The sequence below is a fragment of the Stegastes partitus genome, unplaced genomic scaffold (genome assembly GCF_000690725.1).
Source record: "Stegastes partitus isolate 25-593 unplaced genomic scaffold, Stegastes_partitus-1.0.2 Scaffold1758, whole genome shotgun sequence".
Classification (NCBI taxonomy): Eukaryota; Metazoa; Chordata; class Actinopteri; family Pomacentridae; genus Stegastes; species Stegastes partitus.
The window spans coordinates 1-16018 of record NW_007579489.1 but is presented as its reverse complement, the minus strand read 5'-3'; the positions used below and the strand labels follow the sequence as shown (position 1 = coordinate 16018).

At 41.7% G+C, this 16018-nt stretch overlaps 1 protein-coding gene across 2 annotated transcripts in view; it reads left to right on the top strand.

Moving 5' to 3' along the window:
- The window catches only part of LOC103372450 (noelin-2-like), a 35277-nt gene extending 20837 nt beyond the window's left edge, over nucleotides 1–14440 (top strand). For both annotated transcript variants that reach the window (XM_008302104.1, XM_008302103.1), the window contains exons 5-8: nucleotides 2278–2384; nucleotides 11525–11701; nucleotides 11797–11970; nucleotides 13521–14440. In XM_008302104.1, the coding sequence (XP_008300326.1) occupies nucleotides 2278–2384; nucleotides 11525–11701; nucleotides 11797–11970; nucleotides 13521–13841 (779 nt within the window). In that variant the 3' untranslated portion in view covers nucleotides 13842–14440. The remainder of the gene's footprint in view (nucleotides 1–2277; nucleotides 2385–11524; nucleotides 11702–11796; nucleotides 11971–13520) is intronic.
- Nucleotides 14441–16018: the final 1578 nt, after the last annotated feature.

The following is a 16018-nucleotide window of genomic DNA, read 5'->3' as shown; positions in this document are numbered from 1 at the left end:
CGGTAAAGCTCCACCCTGCAAGTTGACAGCATTGTTCCCTCTGGTTTGTTACCATAGACTGTATAAAAGATGGACGTAGCTACCATGACGTCACCCGTTGGTTTCTGCACTGAGAAAATGAAGCCAGGGTTTTGCTACTTCCTGGTTGACATCTTGGATTTTTGGAGCCAGTGACGCAAAAATCGTCGGAGGGGGGCGGAGCCATAGGAGCAGCGATTGGTCAGATGGATTGAGAGGCGGGCCCTCTCTGCCCGCCCACATTTACCGCCTTCTGCTCGCTTCATCTGTATGGTCGCTGCCGACTGTCAATCAAGCCAGCCACACCCCTTGCCCCGCAAAATTTTGACGATTTTTAAAAATTCAGTATTGATTTATTTTCAGATTGGCCACCTGATCTCTGGACTTGACCGTGAAAACTAATTTTTAAAAAAATTCTGAGCTGTAGGAATGCGGTATTCCGTGATCTGTGATCACTTCTTTTCCAATTCATTTCTATGGGAGCCAGGACTAGCGGACGTAGTGATACTGCAGGTTTTTGACACTTCCGGGTTGGCTTCATTTTTCAGGGCCGGTTGCTACGTCCATCTTTTATACAGTCTATGTTTGTTACATATGAAGCCCCCAAAAGTCTTTAACTGTAGTTTTGATATTTCCCTCAGCCATGGCATTGACTTATTATTTCAGTTGTCATGTGTGTTCTATCATTAAAAAAGCATCACATGGACATGTTAGCAAGGTAAAATAAAAACTTCATTTACACCAGAGGGGGCTTTAAATAAGTTAAATTAAATTAACAGAAGGCACCTTTCACAGGCTCCTACATTTTAATACAATCATCATCATGCAATAAGCCACAACACAGATCTTTCACAAAGAACAAATCTAGTAATAAAGTCAAGGTCAGATGGGCTCTTTTTATAAAGTGAGCACAACAAACATGACCCACTTGAAGGCACCATTAATTGGGTCCACTGATAATACACTGGTAATCTGAAATGAATAGTTGTTATAGGAAAGAAGGAGGAAACAAAAGTAGTTTTAATAATCAATGTAGCACAGCCTCATCACGTGACTACAGAAGACGTGACAGTTGCATGATATTTGACATAAGACAAATACATTTGTCTTCCTTCAGACGTAACGAAAATAAAACGTGTTTTTTCAAAGATACCCATGTAAAGTTGCAATTACTCAACCACTCCTGCGCTATGCTGATTTGCTTTTCTTGCTGACAGTTTGACACGATGATTTATACCACTCTCATTTCTGTACAGTAAATGCAAGTCTGCAGCTAGTAGCCAGATAGCCTAGCATAAATACTGTACACAGGGGGGGGAAACAGCAAGCCTGGCTCTGTCCAAGCTTTGTATATGCTGGACAGACATGAGAGTGGTATTGATTTTCTCATCTAACTCTCCAGCAGACTGCGAATGGACATTTTTCACAGAATGCCAAACTACTGCTTTAAGAGCAGTAGGCTGTGCTCTAACAATTAAGTCTGACAAGGTCGTGCATGAGGACAGAAGCAGAAATAGTGCTATTTAGTCATATTTTGATGAAAATTGTTGAGACGTACAGTGTTGAGCCCATGAATAGGAATCATAGAAGCGGATTATGCTGCAGAAGTGCTTTCAGATATTTGTATGGATGTTTTGACATTGCTTTTGTGCTGAAAATCTTCCCTTATTGAAATCCATTATAACTGATGTGGATCCAAGCTGAAGGAAAGCCTCTTTCAAAGTTCTCAGTGAAATAGCGCACAACGTTTCTAGAGCCACCTTCCAAACATACAGATGGTGTTTTGTGCTCAAAAGATTTTGGGCCATGTATCACTTAAAGGTCACATTTTCTATTTAGTTGTGTAAACACTGCTATAAGGCTATGCAGCTAAAACACTTGGTCAATGTCTTGGTGGATGCTGCTGATGGATTACTTTACTCATATCAAAAGGACTTTCAGAAACACTTTCTTTATACTTGCACCTTATTCCAGTCATGTCTCCTGTAAGTTATCATTTTGTGGAGGAGAAACAGACGCTTGGGGCACAAACATATTCTCAGGACTTCATGAAAGGTTATTAAATTGAGTTGAGACCGGTGGCAGGTGATGACTGCTCATAAACTAGCTGGTCAAGTAACCTTGACAGCAAACATTACTCAGTCCAAGCCACAAAATGTGTCCGTAAAAGTCTCCATATCCTTGCTGAATATATAAACTGCACTTTGTTTGGAATTTTCATTGCAGACGTTACACGATGTGTTGATCGTTTGTTGACAGGTTGTGGTCGTCTGACTGCAGTTAGCAACCCAATCACCGTGAGAGCCTCGGGGTCCCGTTTTGGCTCCTGGATGACGGACGCCATGATTCCCAGCTCTGACAGCAGGGTAGGTGTACAGCGTGTGTGTGGATTTTGTACTTCTATGCAAGAGCTAGTTTGAGATTCAGACCTTGGGGGGACATCTTTCGAAAATGAAGACATTTTGGCCAGTTCTCACTTCCTGAAAGACCTTCAAAGAGGTCTCAAACAACCCTTAAGACTTGGTTTTAGGTTTAAGGTTAGAATTAGGTTAAAGTCAAGGTTGTGATTTCATATTTAATTGTGCTGGTTAAGGTTAGTTTAGGGTGCATTCCATAGATGAGGATCCCCACAGAGATAGATATGCAAATGTGTGTGTCTTTACTTGTATTATTCATGTTGTGAGGACATTCATCTATTTAGAGAGTCACATAAGGGTAAGGTTACAATAAGGTTCCATTTAGGTTGGAGTTAGATAAGTGGTGGTGAGAGTCAGGGTTAAGGAAAGTAATGTGAGCCAATGAAATGGTCTCAGAAGTGAAGAAACAAGACTCTGTGTGTGTGTGTGTTTGTGTGTGTGTGTGCGTGTGTGTGTGTGTGTGTGTGTGTGTGTGTGTGTGTGTGTGTGTGTCCCGCTCCTGACACGTGAAGCAGGTGTTGTGATCGTGGTCACAAGGTAGCCAAGCTCCAAATTTTTCCTAATATATTTTTCTGTCTCCTTCAGCCTTATTTTTAACATGACTCCTGTGTGCACTCTGTCTCCGCTCACTACAAGCTTCACCCATTTCCAACACACACACACACACACTCGCTAAGGGAGCGCATATTAAGCTAGTTGTCAAGGCGACTGTCTTCCAGTTGCCAGGTGTGATTTATATCGCCATGGTGACCCTTGCCTGTTCCCTATTAGAGTGTCTCCCTGGTGATGAGAAGGAGCTATACGCAGCAGCAGTATCCCAGTTATTGCCTCCTGTTTCCCAGTTACCAGTGTGACTGGTGCTGTTATGGGGGTTATGTGTGGGGGCTGTTTCACAGTCCCCATGTCTGTTTGCATCTTTGTGCTGAGATGAGGAAGTCTTTTCTTTCTCTGTCTTTTAATGGTGTAAAGTAGATGCTCCCCAAACTGAGTGTGGCATTCCAAAAAGCACAAGAAGTGTACAGTATGACTCTTTCTGGATTTGTATTATAAATAAGCCGTGAATCTATAAAAAAAACTGTAAACTACTGAAATCACTTTTATCTTGTTTTTTTTTTTTCTCCCAGCGTTAAGGAGCTCTGTGGAGCTCTCCCATAAACAAACACAGTTGTGTCTGCCTTTAAGTGCTTTAGTGTGTATCCTTGAGGCCTAACCATCATGTTGGATGCATTTCCTTCCTCTTAAAACATTTGCAGAGCCGACATTTTTTCAATTCAAAGAGCCATCTGAGGTTGTTTGTCCTGCTCTAAAAATTGCATTCAGCATCTTTCCTGCACTGGCCCAGAAACCTTCTGCTCCATACACAATCATTAGAAAAGCTGCAGCTGTAAAATGGTAAATGAGTTTTTCTGTGTCACTGCGTAATGTATATGCACCGTGACCGCATTAGGGGACGCTGGATACTAGATGGTGTTCACTCACCTTGTGTACAGTTTGAGGTGTTTTACCGATACCTCTTTTATCATAGTTATTGTAGTCTGTGGGAAAAAAGCTTTTTTGGCCAATGGGCAATATTTTGTTGCAATTATGTGAGTGACCACTGACACAGCATTCAGCCAGGCTGAGTGGTGTCATATCCATCTTCCCTGTGTACAACACACAGCACAGTGAGCACCCCTCTGTGCAACATCAACTAACTGGCAAATGAAAATAAAAAGATTAAAAAATAATTCTGAGTGAACAATCGAAAAGAGATACTTTAGAAAGACTCTAATATAAATACAGACCCCAAAGTAGAAACTCAGTGCAATAAATGTGAATACTACTATGATCACAGGCATACATGTTAGAAAACCTTTGATGACTGCATCTAAATTAAATACATCTGTGATGTCCAGTTAGCAACGAACATGGTTCTAAAATGACCTGTTAACACCAGAACTTTCTTACTTTATGTGCCGTGCATCTCTGCATGTCTAAATCATGGCTCCACGTGGAAAAGAGTTGCCAAAGAAGCCATAAAATCTAACTGTAAAACTTCACAAAAGATACAGGAAGGTCTGTGGTCAGCAAAAAGTCTGTTCAGGCATCTTTGCTGCAGTAATCAGCAGGTACAGAGTGAGGCACAGTACCACTAATCAGAGCTGCAGCGGTCGTCCTCCGAATATTACACCACAGACTACATGCACAATCTACCTCTGCAAAACAGATGAGCAGCTGCATTTGACTTGGTACAGATGTTATCAGTGGAAATCAGAGTTTCTGTGACAGCTCAGACGGTGTAAAGATCAATCTGTAATGTATGAACAATGTCCAAAAAATACCGTAACAAAACCGCTCAATAAAACTTTTCTGAAGAACATGAAAAGAAGCTTGATGACTATTAAGAGTGTAGAACATTCGTATTTTTTGATCAGATTTAAGCAAGATAAATGTGTTCAGCTCAGATTACGTCCAGCATGTTTAGCATGAAGCTGGTCTGGACTGCTGCAGTGAATGTATAGTCCTGACAGTGAAGCACAAAAGTGGGAGAGCAATGATATGTGGCTGCATGAGTGCGAACATGTTGGAGAGATGACAGTTTTAGATTCACAAGGAATGCCTGTAGATACATAGCACAGTAATGGCTAACAAGATGACTCCCAGTCTGCAGAAGCTTGGCAGAAGAGGAACATTGCAGCAAGATAACACACTGCCAAAATCACACAAGAGTTTGTAAAGAAGAAAACAGTGAAAACGATGACCTGGACACGTTTGTCCTCTGAATTTAATCCAACAGAACACCTTCGGAGTATTTCAGAGTGAAAGGTAAAGCAACATAACCCGTCCAGCAAAGAGCAGCTGAACAAAATTATTCTGTAAAGAATGGAAGAACATCTCTTCAGAAATTCGGTATAGTCGCTGCTAAGGTAGAACCACAACGTATTGGAAAAATTAAAGATTTGAATGGCAGTATGAGCATTCACTTCTAACTGTGGAGCCTGTATTTTTAACATAGTAAATGTAATTGGTTAGTTTTTGATTTTGCATTAAAACAAATACCCTAAACAAAGAAATAATGCAGTTATTTCAAGATGATATAATATTAAATCATTTGACATTCATGTGATTTTGCATTCACTTCTGTTGTGTACTGTGCATGTATAGTACGCGACAAGTGAGCACCTCTAACAGAAGTAAAGGACCACCGTGCTTGAATGTGGTGTCCATGTCTTCATATTTTCTAGTTAGCTGATTGTTTCATTTTCTAAAATTACAAATTCAACATTTTACTGGAGACGACAAAGGTCAAAATTTTAGTTTCTTCATTTCCTTGTCGAACATTTCGAGAGCACACTTCAGTGTTGGTGCTGAACTCATCTTATCTACTGAATTACAGCTGGCTGCTGAACAACATTGCATTAATTTCATCTCAGAAAATCAAACCTAAAAGATTCACTGAAAGCTAATGTGGGTGTTGTTGAAAAGATGATATGGCTTTGACAACCATTGTGCTCTTGTTGTTAAAGCTGCTATATTTCATTATTATTCCAGCTAGCTGAAGAAGAATCATCCCATTGCATTGATTTTTGAAGAGCAGGATTTATTTTTTTTTTCTGTCTCAACAAACACATACCAATCCAAACAGTGATGTGTGCTCTCATTATGTACATTTGCTGGCCTTCCATATTGCACAAGCTTATGATTTCAACATAACATTTTTCACATCACAAAGCTACCGGCTACAAATATTATTGTGTTTTTATTTTGTGTTCTTAAATAAAAAAAAAAGTCTGATGAAGCCATATATAAACCATCAGCAGCTCTCCAGGCTGGACGACCTGTATCTCATCAATTAAAGCTGTGTGCTGCTCGTGCGCACAGACACACACTTGTCCAGCTCACGCCGCGATTCAAAATGAGTAAAATCATCCTCATACATCCTTTGGTATCCATGACTACAGTGTCTGCACAGGGTCCCAGTATGGCATTTATGAATTCTTCATTAGCTCATCAGACTGTGAATGCGTGTGTGTGTGTGTGTGTGTGTGTATGTGTGCGCACGTATTATATTTACACACATAGACGCGTGCACACACCTGTCGCTGTATTTGAGAACAGCTGCCGAGGTGCGGATATCCCCTGATCTGTCAAGATGTCTCTGCTGATCGTGTGAGAAGGAGAGAGACGCAGCAAATAAGAGGGAGAGCATGAGGACTGCTGCTGAAGAGGTGTTAAGCAGGAGAAGGAGACAGGGAAGAGAAACAGGGGCGGGGAGGGGGGGAGGACAGAAAGAGGAAGAGTCAAAGAGGGGACGCAGGAGACGGCAGATCAAACGAACAGCAGTCGGGACAGATAAGCGGGAAGAGATTAAAGGAGCAAAGGAGGTGAAGGTGAAGGTGAAAAAGGCACAGCTACAGAGGCAAGATAAGAAGAGGGGAGAGAGAGGTCAGGGGAGATTGTGATCTCTTAAAGGGTCGTTATTTGCTGTAATCATTATGCTTCTCCAGCCGGGTTGTGCAGCGATACCTCCCTCGTGTGACTTTACTGTGAGAAATGAGACACAATATCCACATTCCTCATTCTGTGGAAATTCTCCAATCCAGCCACGGAGAACACGAGGCTTCAGAAGTTAGACATATCAAGCGGGTATGTCTTAGGTTTCAGCGTTTCTAATATGAAATTCCCTGATAAGACTGTTCCCCTGATGAGCCAGTCGTCTCTGAAAGCCGGTTCTCCAAATAACGTTCCCTTGCATCTGAGGATAGAATAGACAGAATAAAATGATCTGGCTCTGGAAGCAGCGCCTTGTAAAGATGCGAGATGCTGTCTTGGTGAGGGAGTGTTGTTTTAGCGAGATGAAGAAACAAGATCCAAGAAGACGTCTAAACACAGCACTTTGGATTACAGCACAATGATGCAAAATGATCACAGCCACAGGCGCGTAATCCTCTATCGCAACGATTAGCAATGTTTGCATTAAGGCTCAAACATTCCTTTCTGCTTGCATTTATTTGATTGGCCAACAAAGTGGTTTTTCAGATTACATCATATTGCATTGCAGCAAAAGTTGCACCAGGTTCAGCTCATTTGCCAGAAAGGCCTGTGATGTTTCCTGTAGCTGTCTGCAGTGGGGGCTTTGCTGTGGCAGAGCTGCTTTCTTGACGGGATTCAGGGGCTGCTTTTGTTTTGGGGTAGCGCTGTTGTTCCTCTGGAATAGTTTGACTTTTCAATGATAACCCGGGTTAGTTTGTTGTATTTTTCTGGAGAGTTAAATGTGAGGAGCACTACTGGCTTGCAGTGTCTTCTCTGCATTTGGGGCCAGTGGGGCCTGACCCCACCAAATGTCGCTGTGGAGCTCTATACTGGCTTGAAATAATGGAAAAAGCAGAAAAAATCGGTCGTTATAGAGTAATAACCTAGAAAGAATATTTTATGAAGACTTATAATACTCTAAAAAGTCCAATTATGTTACCAAGATGATTTTGTTGTAAACATTTATGCATCATCCAAAGGCTTTGCCCACAGAATGCCGACAAGTAGCCTAATTCCTCTTGACGCATCTGAGAATGGGGCAGGCCCATCAGCGTTTGTTTACAGTCGTCCTCAAATTTATCCATACATACATACATAAGTACTAATAAACAAAAATTTGTTAAATTGTAATGCAGTGAAATAAGCTTTTGAATTGTGGTTGAAAAGAATAATTAAAGAAGAAAAAAAAATGTCCCGGACAAATTGAAGCACTTTGCTGATGAGCAGTGGTGCAGAAGTCTGATTGAGAGTTACAGAAAACACTTGATTGCAGTGATTGGCTCAAAGGGTTGTTCATCAAAATATTAGTTCACGGGTCCCATTATGCTTGTTTGCTTGTGTGTGTGTTTTTTTATATAGATACATTTCTGTTGAACCACAATTCAAAAGCAATGTCATGATGTTCATTAAATTTTTATTTATTATTACTTTTGTCAATTCAAACTTATTTCAGTAACAGCTGTTTTTTTTTCCTTATTTAATGGGAGGGTATGAATACATTTGAGGACGACTGTAAGTGATGAACTGCTGAAATCATGGTGTGCATGTCCAAAACTGCTCTCCATAGACAGCTACGGGGTACATTATTGTGGCCCCAATGCTAGCACGCAGCAAGCTAGGTTGGTTTTCATTGTGAGTGAACAAGACAAAAAAAAAAAAAAAGAATAAAAAATGCATGAAGTAGATTCTTTGATAACGGCTAAATTTAGCATTTTGCCACAACAACACTGGTGAGTGACATTTTTTAGTGACCCTTTATTTTATAATGCTATGCATAAAAATAAGTTGTATTCTTGAATTACCTTGATATGAAACTACATCTAGTGTGTGGGTTTTGCCAGTTTTTGTGGCTCATTTAGTACAGATCAATCTCAGGTTGTCCCGTATGCATCACAGAATAATCAGATGCTGCTTTCAGATGTAGAGTGTGTTGTGCCTCACTCAACTTTTCACGCCACTGCCTGCTTGTCTGACTGGGAAGTCTGAGGTTACAGTCCTTCAGCTAAAGTGACCAGCAGCTGGCAGTAGCTTCTGAGCGGGGATCAATCCACTGATCACAGAGTTGATTTTTTGATCAATGGGTTCTTGTGTTGAAGTGTCCTTAAGAAAGACACTGATCCCTAAAGGCCAGTGAGGCCAGCGTCCTCACTGCCATCAGCACGTGTGTTAAATGAGTCAGCAGGAGGCTAAAAGCACGATATAACACAGTACAACAGCCAGTCTTTGGCAGCATGCAGTGAAAATACCCACCAAAGATCAAAATGACTGAATTTAGAAGGCGTATTTCCAGAAATTGAGACCTGTGGTTTTTTTATTCCATATATTTAGTTTTTTATTAGGATACGACCGATCCTTCAAGGGAGTATGGGAGTAGGCCGCCTGGGGAGGTGCCGAAAGAAAACAGCTCAACAATCTGTAAAACTTAGGTGTGAGTTCAAGAAACAGCTTCTCGCCGACTTTCTTCTACGCACCGTTCGTTGTATAATCAGCGTCTGGAGCTTGTTTATATAAAGTAAATGGTGCATTCAAATGCGAGAAGATTACAGCTGCCAGAAAACAAAGGGACTCGTGTTCCTTTGAAACCCTGTTTAAAAGGGAATTAAAACAGAGAAAGCTTCATCAGTGTTTGGAGGGGAGACGAGGGAGAGAAGAGAGCGTTGGAAGTAGAGAGAGAGGGCAATCAGTCTGTTTTCACTGTCTTTCCAAACCGCGAACCGAGTCTCAAATTAAACGCCACGTCTCCGAAGGTCCTCAGACTTACTGCAATCAGTTACCTTTGTCTGAAAGTCTTTAATTCAGTGTGAATTTTAAATATGGCTACTACAAATTAACTGTAATTTTAAACATGGCGCTGCTACTGCAGGAGAGATTTTTTTTTTCCTCTTACAAAAAAAAAAAGATCCTTTTCATCTGCTCCCTTTTTTCTGTCCTCAGTACTTTTTCTGTCTTTGTGGGGGAAATAACGAGCATCTTTTTTACCAACAATGCTTTCTCTTCCCAGCGCACTCTGCTCTTTACTTTCATCTGTCTCACCTCTCGTCCCTCTCTGGGTAATTAATCCTCCACACTGTCGACACTCAATTTTCCTCCCATCTCGATTCTTCTTCCCCCTCATCTTTTCTCGTTCTCTGTCCGTTTGTGTCTCCACTGAACTCTTTCACTGTCTGCCCCCTTCCTCCTCTGTCCTATATTTACACCTCATCTCATTACTCTCAGATTATCTGGTTTTACTTTCCATCGGGCAGTTATTTAAATTCAGGTCAGCCTGATTGAGGAGGTGGGAGAGGGTGGACAGCCGTCCTCCAAACCTGGGATAAATCAAAATTTATTACCTCTGAATAGAAAAGTTTAAAAACTGCAGAAATTTGCAAAACAGAAACTCTCCCACTATCAACATTGGCACAGAAAGGATAAATATTATTTCGATGGCACAATATTCTCTTATTCTCTCTAAGCTCTAAACTACAATCAGGCAGCGCAGGAGCATGAGAGGAAGAAAATAAATGCCAGATATTCACCAGACAGATGAACAAAAGCCATCGTCTCATTTCTAGTCAGAAACCCTCAGCTTTACCGGTAATCTTCCCAAACAATTCATTAGCTAACACCTGACAGATGTGTCTTAAATTTGGCTGGGGTTCCTGGAATCCAACTACAGAGCAGCAGGGTTTTGCATATGTCTTTTTCTAAGGCAACCTTTAATCCAATGTAGGATTCAAAGTAGCAAATAAAAAGACTCAGATTTGGACGTAATGCTGGAGGGCAGGTTGCTGCAATAAGTAAAATGTTAGTTAGTTGGGCAACACTGTTGCTGTTTTTGAATCAGGAAAAGCAATTTAACCTTTTCGGCCCATCACTGACTTTAAGTAAAAAATGCCTAAAGTGTCCGAAAAACAAAACAAAACTGAAGGTGATACAGAAACAGAGCAGTGTGGTTTGAAATCAGTAAAATATGAAGATTTATATTCCACTAAAATAACTGTATAAATAATTAATATGCCAGTTATAATCCTGTAGATTTCAAAATGCTTTAAGATCTGACTTAAGGCTGTCGTGGCGATTTTGGACTCTGTGTGTTTAGGAGGCTCTTGTGCTAAATACATATAAAGATAAGTAAACGTATTGTATTTTAACAAAGATGGGGACTCCCTGAATCCTGTGATATCAAATGTGTCCATGTTTGTCGACGGGGTGTACGTGGGCCAAGTCAAAGAAAGGATGGGGGGCATTTGCACATCTCTTCCGCTTGTTGAGAAATCCAACGCTAAACAGATCTGCCGAGCCTATTTACATTTGTTAAGCTTCAGGGGACAACCGACGTTCAGGTGAGGAGAGCAAACCATTTTAAAGCTGCTGCTGTTTTTCCTTGACTTAAGTTGTGTGAGGGCCAACAGAGACGGAGTCTGAGCACCACCATGTCATTATCTAATCAAGCTGCTGGTGAGCCGCGGTGATCATGACGGATCACTCTGCACAGTTAGCAGAATTCATTGCTTGGTTGGAGACTATTTTACAACCTGGATGCTAGAGGTAGGATCAGAGATAAGCCATCTGCTTTCCTCTCCTCCTTGCATCAGGTGTGGTCGATGGATGGCTACTATAAAGGCAGGCGGGTGCTGGAGTACAGGACCATGGGGGACTTCACGAAAGGCCAGAACTTTGTGCAGCACCTGCTACCCCACCCCTGGGCAGGGACCGGCCACGTGGTCTACAACGGGTCTCTGTATTACAACAAGCACCAGAGCAACATCTTGGTAGGAGACTGGCTGGAATATGGGCTGAATATTGGCAGTTTGACGACCAAAGGACCAGAGTAAGACATGTTGGACATGTGTGCGTGTGTTTCTAGGTTCAGTACCATTTTCGCTCTCGCAGTGTGATGCTGCAGCGCAGTCTGAGTGGAGCGGGCTACAACAACACCTTCCCCTACAGCTGGGGAGGATCCTCTGACATCGACCTCATGGCCGACGAGACGGGACTGTGGGCCGTCTACACCTCCATCCCAAATGCTGGAAACATCATGGTATGGTGAAATGTTCTGACTGTGTCTGGAACATGTGATTTCAACATTAGGAAAATCTAAACCCACTGATGGTTTTCAGGAGTCTCGGCTGTCAGCAGTTGTCTTTACCATCCAGTAATCATAAAGGCCCACGCTTTTTTTTTAAAAATCCATTTGAAAAGATGACAGAGACACATCACTGCACAGAATAAAGTCATCTATCATGATGAACAGCATGTGTATTGCTGATTTTCCTGACATGACTTTAATATACAGCATACAGCTGATTTTCTCTATTACTGAGCATTTATTATCACCCCCTGCTTACACCTAGTGGACAAGAAGGGAGGGTGGGTGTGATTGATGAATGGGTTTCAATAAAATGCAGACAGTTTGAAAGGATATGTCTTACGGCTTATCAAGACAATAGATAAACCAGAATCCTGCAAACTAAAGAAAAATCAAAATTAGACCACAAAGAAAAGTTCAAATCTTGAACTCCGTCTTTCAGCAAACACAAAAGAAAAAAGTGTTGAATGAAATAAAAAATGTAGTCCACTCCTCTCACTCTAACAGGTATTACATTCTAGATGTAAGTAAGTGTGATATTTAACTAATGAAATACTGATATCATGTTAATAATACATTTTTTTCTTTTGTCATTGACAATAGCCTTTAAAGAGGTTCTGCAGGAACAGTTCTTGAGGTTGGACCATACACAAAGGTTTAGTCCATCCTAAAAGGACCCTAAGAAGGGGGAAAACAGCTTATAGTGGGTATTGCACCTTGATGCTGATTGCCACCAGCCATGAATGAAAAACAGAAGAAGATGCAGTGTCTGGCTAACTAGCTACTATCACAGTGTGCTGCTGCTCCTGCCACACAAAGTCTCGTCGGAAAAGATGACAGACAAGACCCAGACTCTTTGAAAATGTCTGTAGATAATGTTGTTGTTCTGAATTCTTTTTTTGCCGTGATAACTGTCTACTGAAATCTGACGTCTTGGCAGCCCAATAATGTGCTATAGAATGAAACTGCGTCTTCACTAAACTGATCCCCTGAACAGCAATTGTTCCATTGAAGTTAAAAAACCTAAAAAAAAAAAAAAAACACAGCAGGATTGTCAAGTTTATACAAGAACACATGCTGTAAACAAACATTTGCCATCAGGAAATCTAACCAAAATATGTACTGAGGAAGACATGTTCCGGTAGAGAAATGCATTTGTTTATCCTCCCTGGTGTATAATCAATGCGGTGTTGACACTGTTTTCAGCATAAGTTGGGCATTTCTGAACTGCAGTTGCTAGAGGCTTCCAAATATATCTACAGAAAGCTACTTTTGCCCAATATATCATCCTGGACTATTTGTAAAAATGTTATGTTAATACATTATTTTTTAGGCATTTTAACACGTACACTTAGTAGCTGGTCATTACTAGAAGCAACAATACATGCAAACGTCTTCTTCCTCCTTTTCAATTCAACACTGAGATTAAGAAAACGAGAAATACTGTCATAGCGGCTTCCCTCTGCGACCTGACACCGCCTCCCCTCCCTCTCCGTCTCCAGGTGAGTCGTCTGGACCCTCGTTCACTGGAAGTCCTGCAGAGCTGGGACACAGGGTTTCCGAAGCGCAGCGCAGGAGAGGCCTTCATGATCTGCGGCACCCTGTACGTCACCAACTCCCACCTGGCCGGGGCCAAGGTCCACTTCGCCTACCACACCAACTCCTCCTCGTACGAGTACACCGACATCCCCTTCCACAACCAGTACTCCCACATCAGCATGATGGACTACAACCCCAGAGAGAGGGCGCTGTACACCTGGAACAACGGCCACCAGGTCCTCTACAACGTCACGCTGTTTCACGTCATCCAGAGTGACGGATAGACGGACGCGTAGGAAAAGGTAAAACATGCAAAGATAGCAGGAACAAAGAAGATGGGTTTTTAAAGGACACTGCAACTTACAACACATGTACACATGCAAACACACACACACACACACACACACACACACACACAATGGCCATTCACGTCAACAAGAAAATGAGTACTGTCTGTGTTTGAATTTGAATGACTTTTCGACTGCGAGAGCTCACTGAGCTAATAACTAGACACAATACACGGTTGTCGAACACCAGCCTAAAGGTCACCGACAAGAGTATTCATCACAGCCGAGACGAAAATTAACTGCCACCGTGGCGCTGATAGAAAGAAGGAAGTCAGACATTTTGAGCTCATCCATATTCCGTTACGTTTCATTCCACTCGTATATCAAGAAGTGACTTTGGAAGCCGAGGATGAATTTTCAAAAAAAAAAAAAAAAAGGAAAAAAAAGAAAACGCAGCTTGTGAACTGAATTTCACCTCGCGTCAAACCTCGAGCTGCGACGACGACCCTGATGGAGGTGTTCTGGGTTTGTGATGTGATCGTGGACGTGTTCAGTCAGCATGGTTGTTCATTCAATAAACTTGATTGTCAAACTTTCCCACGTCTTCTTTGTCGTCTCTGTTGTGCAGCAGAAAATCGCACATGCGTGTGAGCTGGGAATGCGATCTTTGTTATGGGCTCTACGCAACTGTGGTTCCGACGTAGAGTGTAAAACATGTATGCATACAACATAGGAAGAGTGGTAGAAGTGTCCTCTCACTCTTTTAATTATGGTGCTCTAGAGGTATGAAAAAACAATACGGATGCAAGATATGTCGGCGACCACATCGGTATCGGCCGACATTAGTGTTTTTTCCGATTTTCCAATGAACAACTTTAGCCAATGAGTATTTTTTAGGTAAGAGCTGTTTTTACCTTTGACATGTTTCACTGTCATGTCAGTCTTCCTCAGAAACGTCACTGACATCTGTGGTGTCGTGTCTTTATCAGCTGCTGGTTTCCTGGAGGTGTGGCCCGCCCGGCAATCTGTCAGATTTGCCCGGCGGGCCACGCCTCCTGCCGCCCGGTGGTCTCTACAGGAGAGGGTCCCATGTGTGGGACAGCATGACTGCTCCCTCATCATGGTTCATGGTGTGTTTGGCTTGCCTCTTGATTTTTATGGCCTCCTTGATCCAACAGTGACGTCAGTGACGTTTCTGAGGAAGACTGAAGTGACAGTCGAAACATGTCAAAGACAAAAACAGCTCTTACCTAAAAAAATACTCATTGTCTGATTAAAAAACAAACAAAAAAAAGAAACCTTATACTTACAATCAGAGCAGACAACATGAACCTAATCATGCTCACAAATTTAGCCGATGTTTAAAACCGATGGTTGTCTAACATTAGCGCCTTCGTCTCTACATTTGATATTGCTGCTGTTTCACTGATGGTTATACTTAAATGATCCTGGACTTGAACGTTAAATATGTTTAAATATGTGTTACTTTTGTTACGTGATAAAGAAGTGGTCTAATTTGGTCTGGGCTTCTTCTGAATAGTTTTCACCTTTTCACAGTGCTTATTTATACTCATTTTTTGGTGTGAAAAAAAATTAAATATCGACAGCGGTAATATTGGTTATCAGCGATATCAGAAATCTTCATATCGGATATCGGTATTGGCAAGAAATTTTAATATCGTCACTAAAAAACAACAAAACAAAGAGGCTCATTTAACAGCCCTACCAGGAGTATTGGGGTGTCAGGTTTACGTTGCATATTCAGATAGACACAGATGAATACATCTTAATGAAAGAAGCTGCAGCCCGTTGCGTTGCAGTCTTGTAGTCGCGACCCCAAGCCTGACAAACCCTGCTGTCTTTCGGACAACAAATGTCCCTTTCGTTGCAGAGTTTCCATCACATGTGAGCATCAAGGAAGCAATTGGTAAAATTAAAACACTGGTTACTCTCAGGAACGACTGCAAATATGACAAGAATTTGAGGTGAACACAACAAACAACATTTTAAACGGTTAATGAAAGGGAACTGAGGGAGAACTATTTCTTAGGAGACCAACATCATGTTAGCAGCGGCATAAACTACCAGCAGGGGTGGCGGCCGCAGTCAACCACCAGCAATTACTCCCCCCTTAATGACCCTCCACCTTGGAAATCTAGTTGTTTACACTGTCA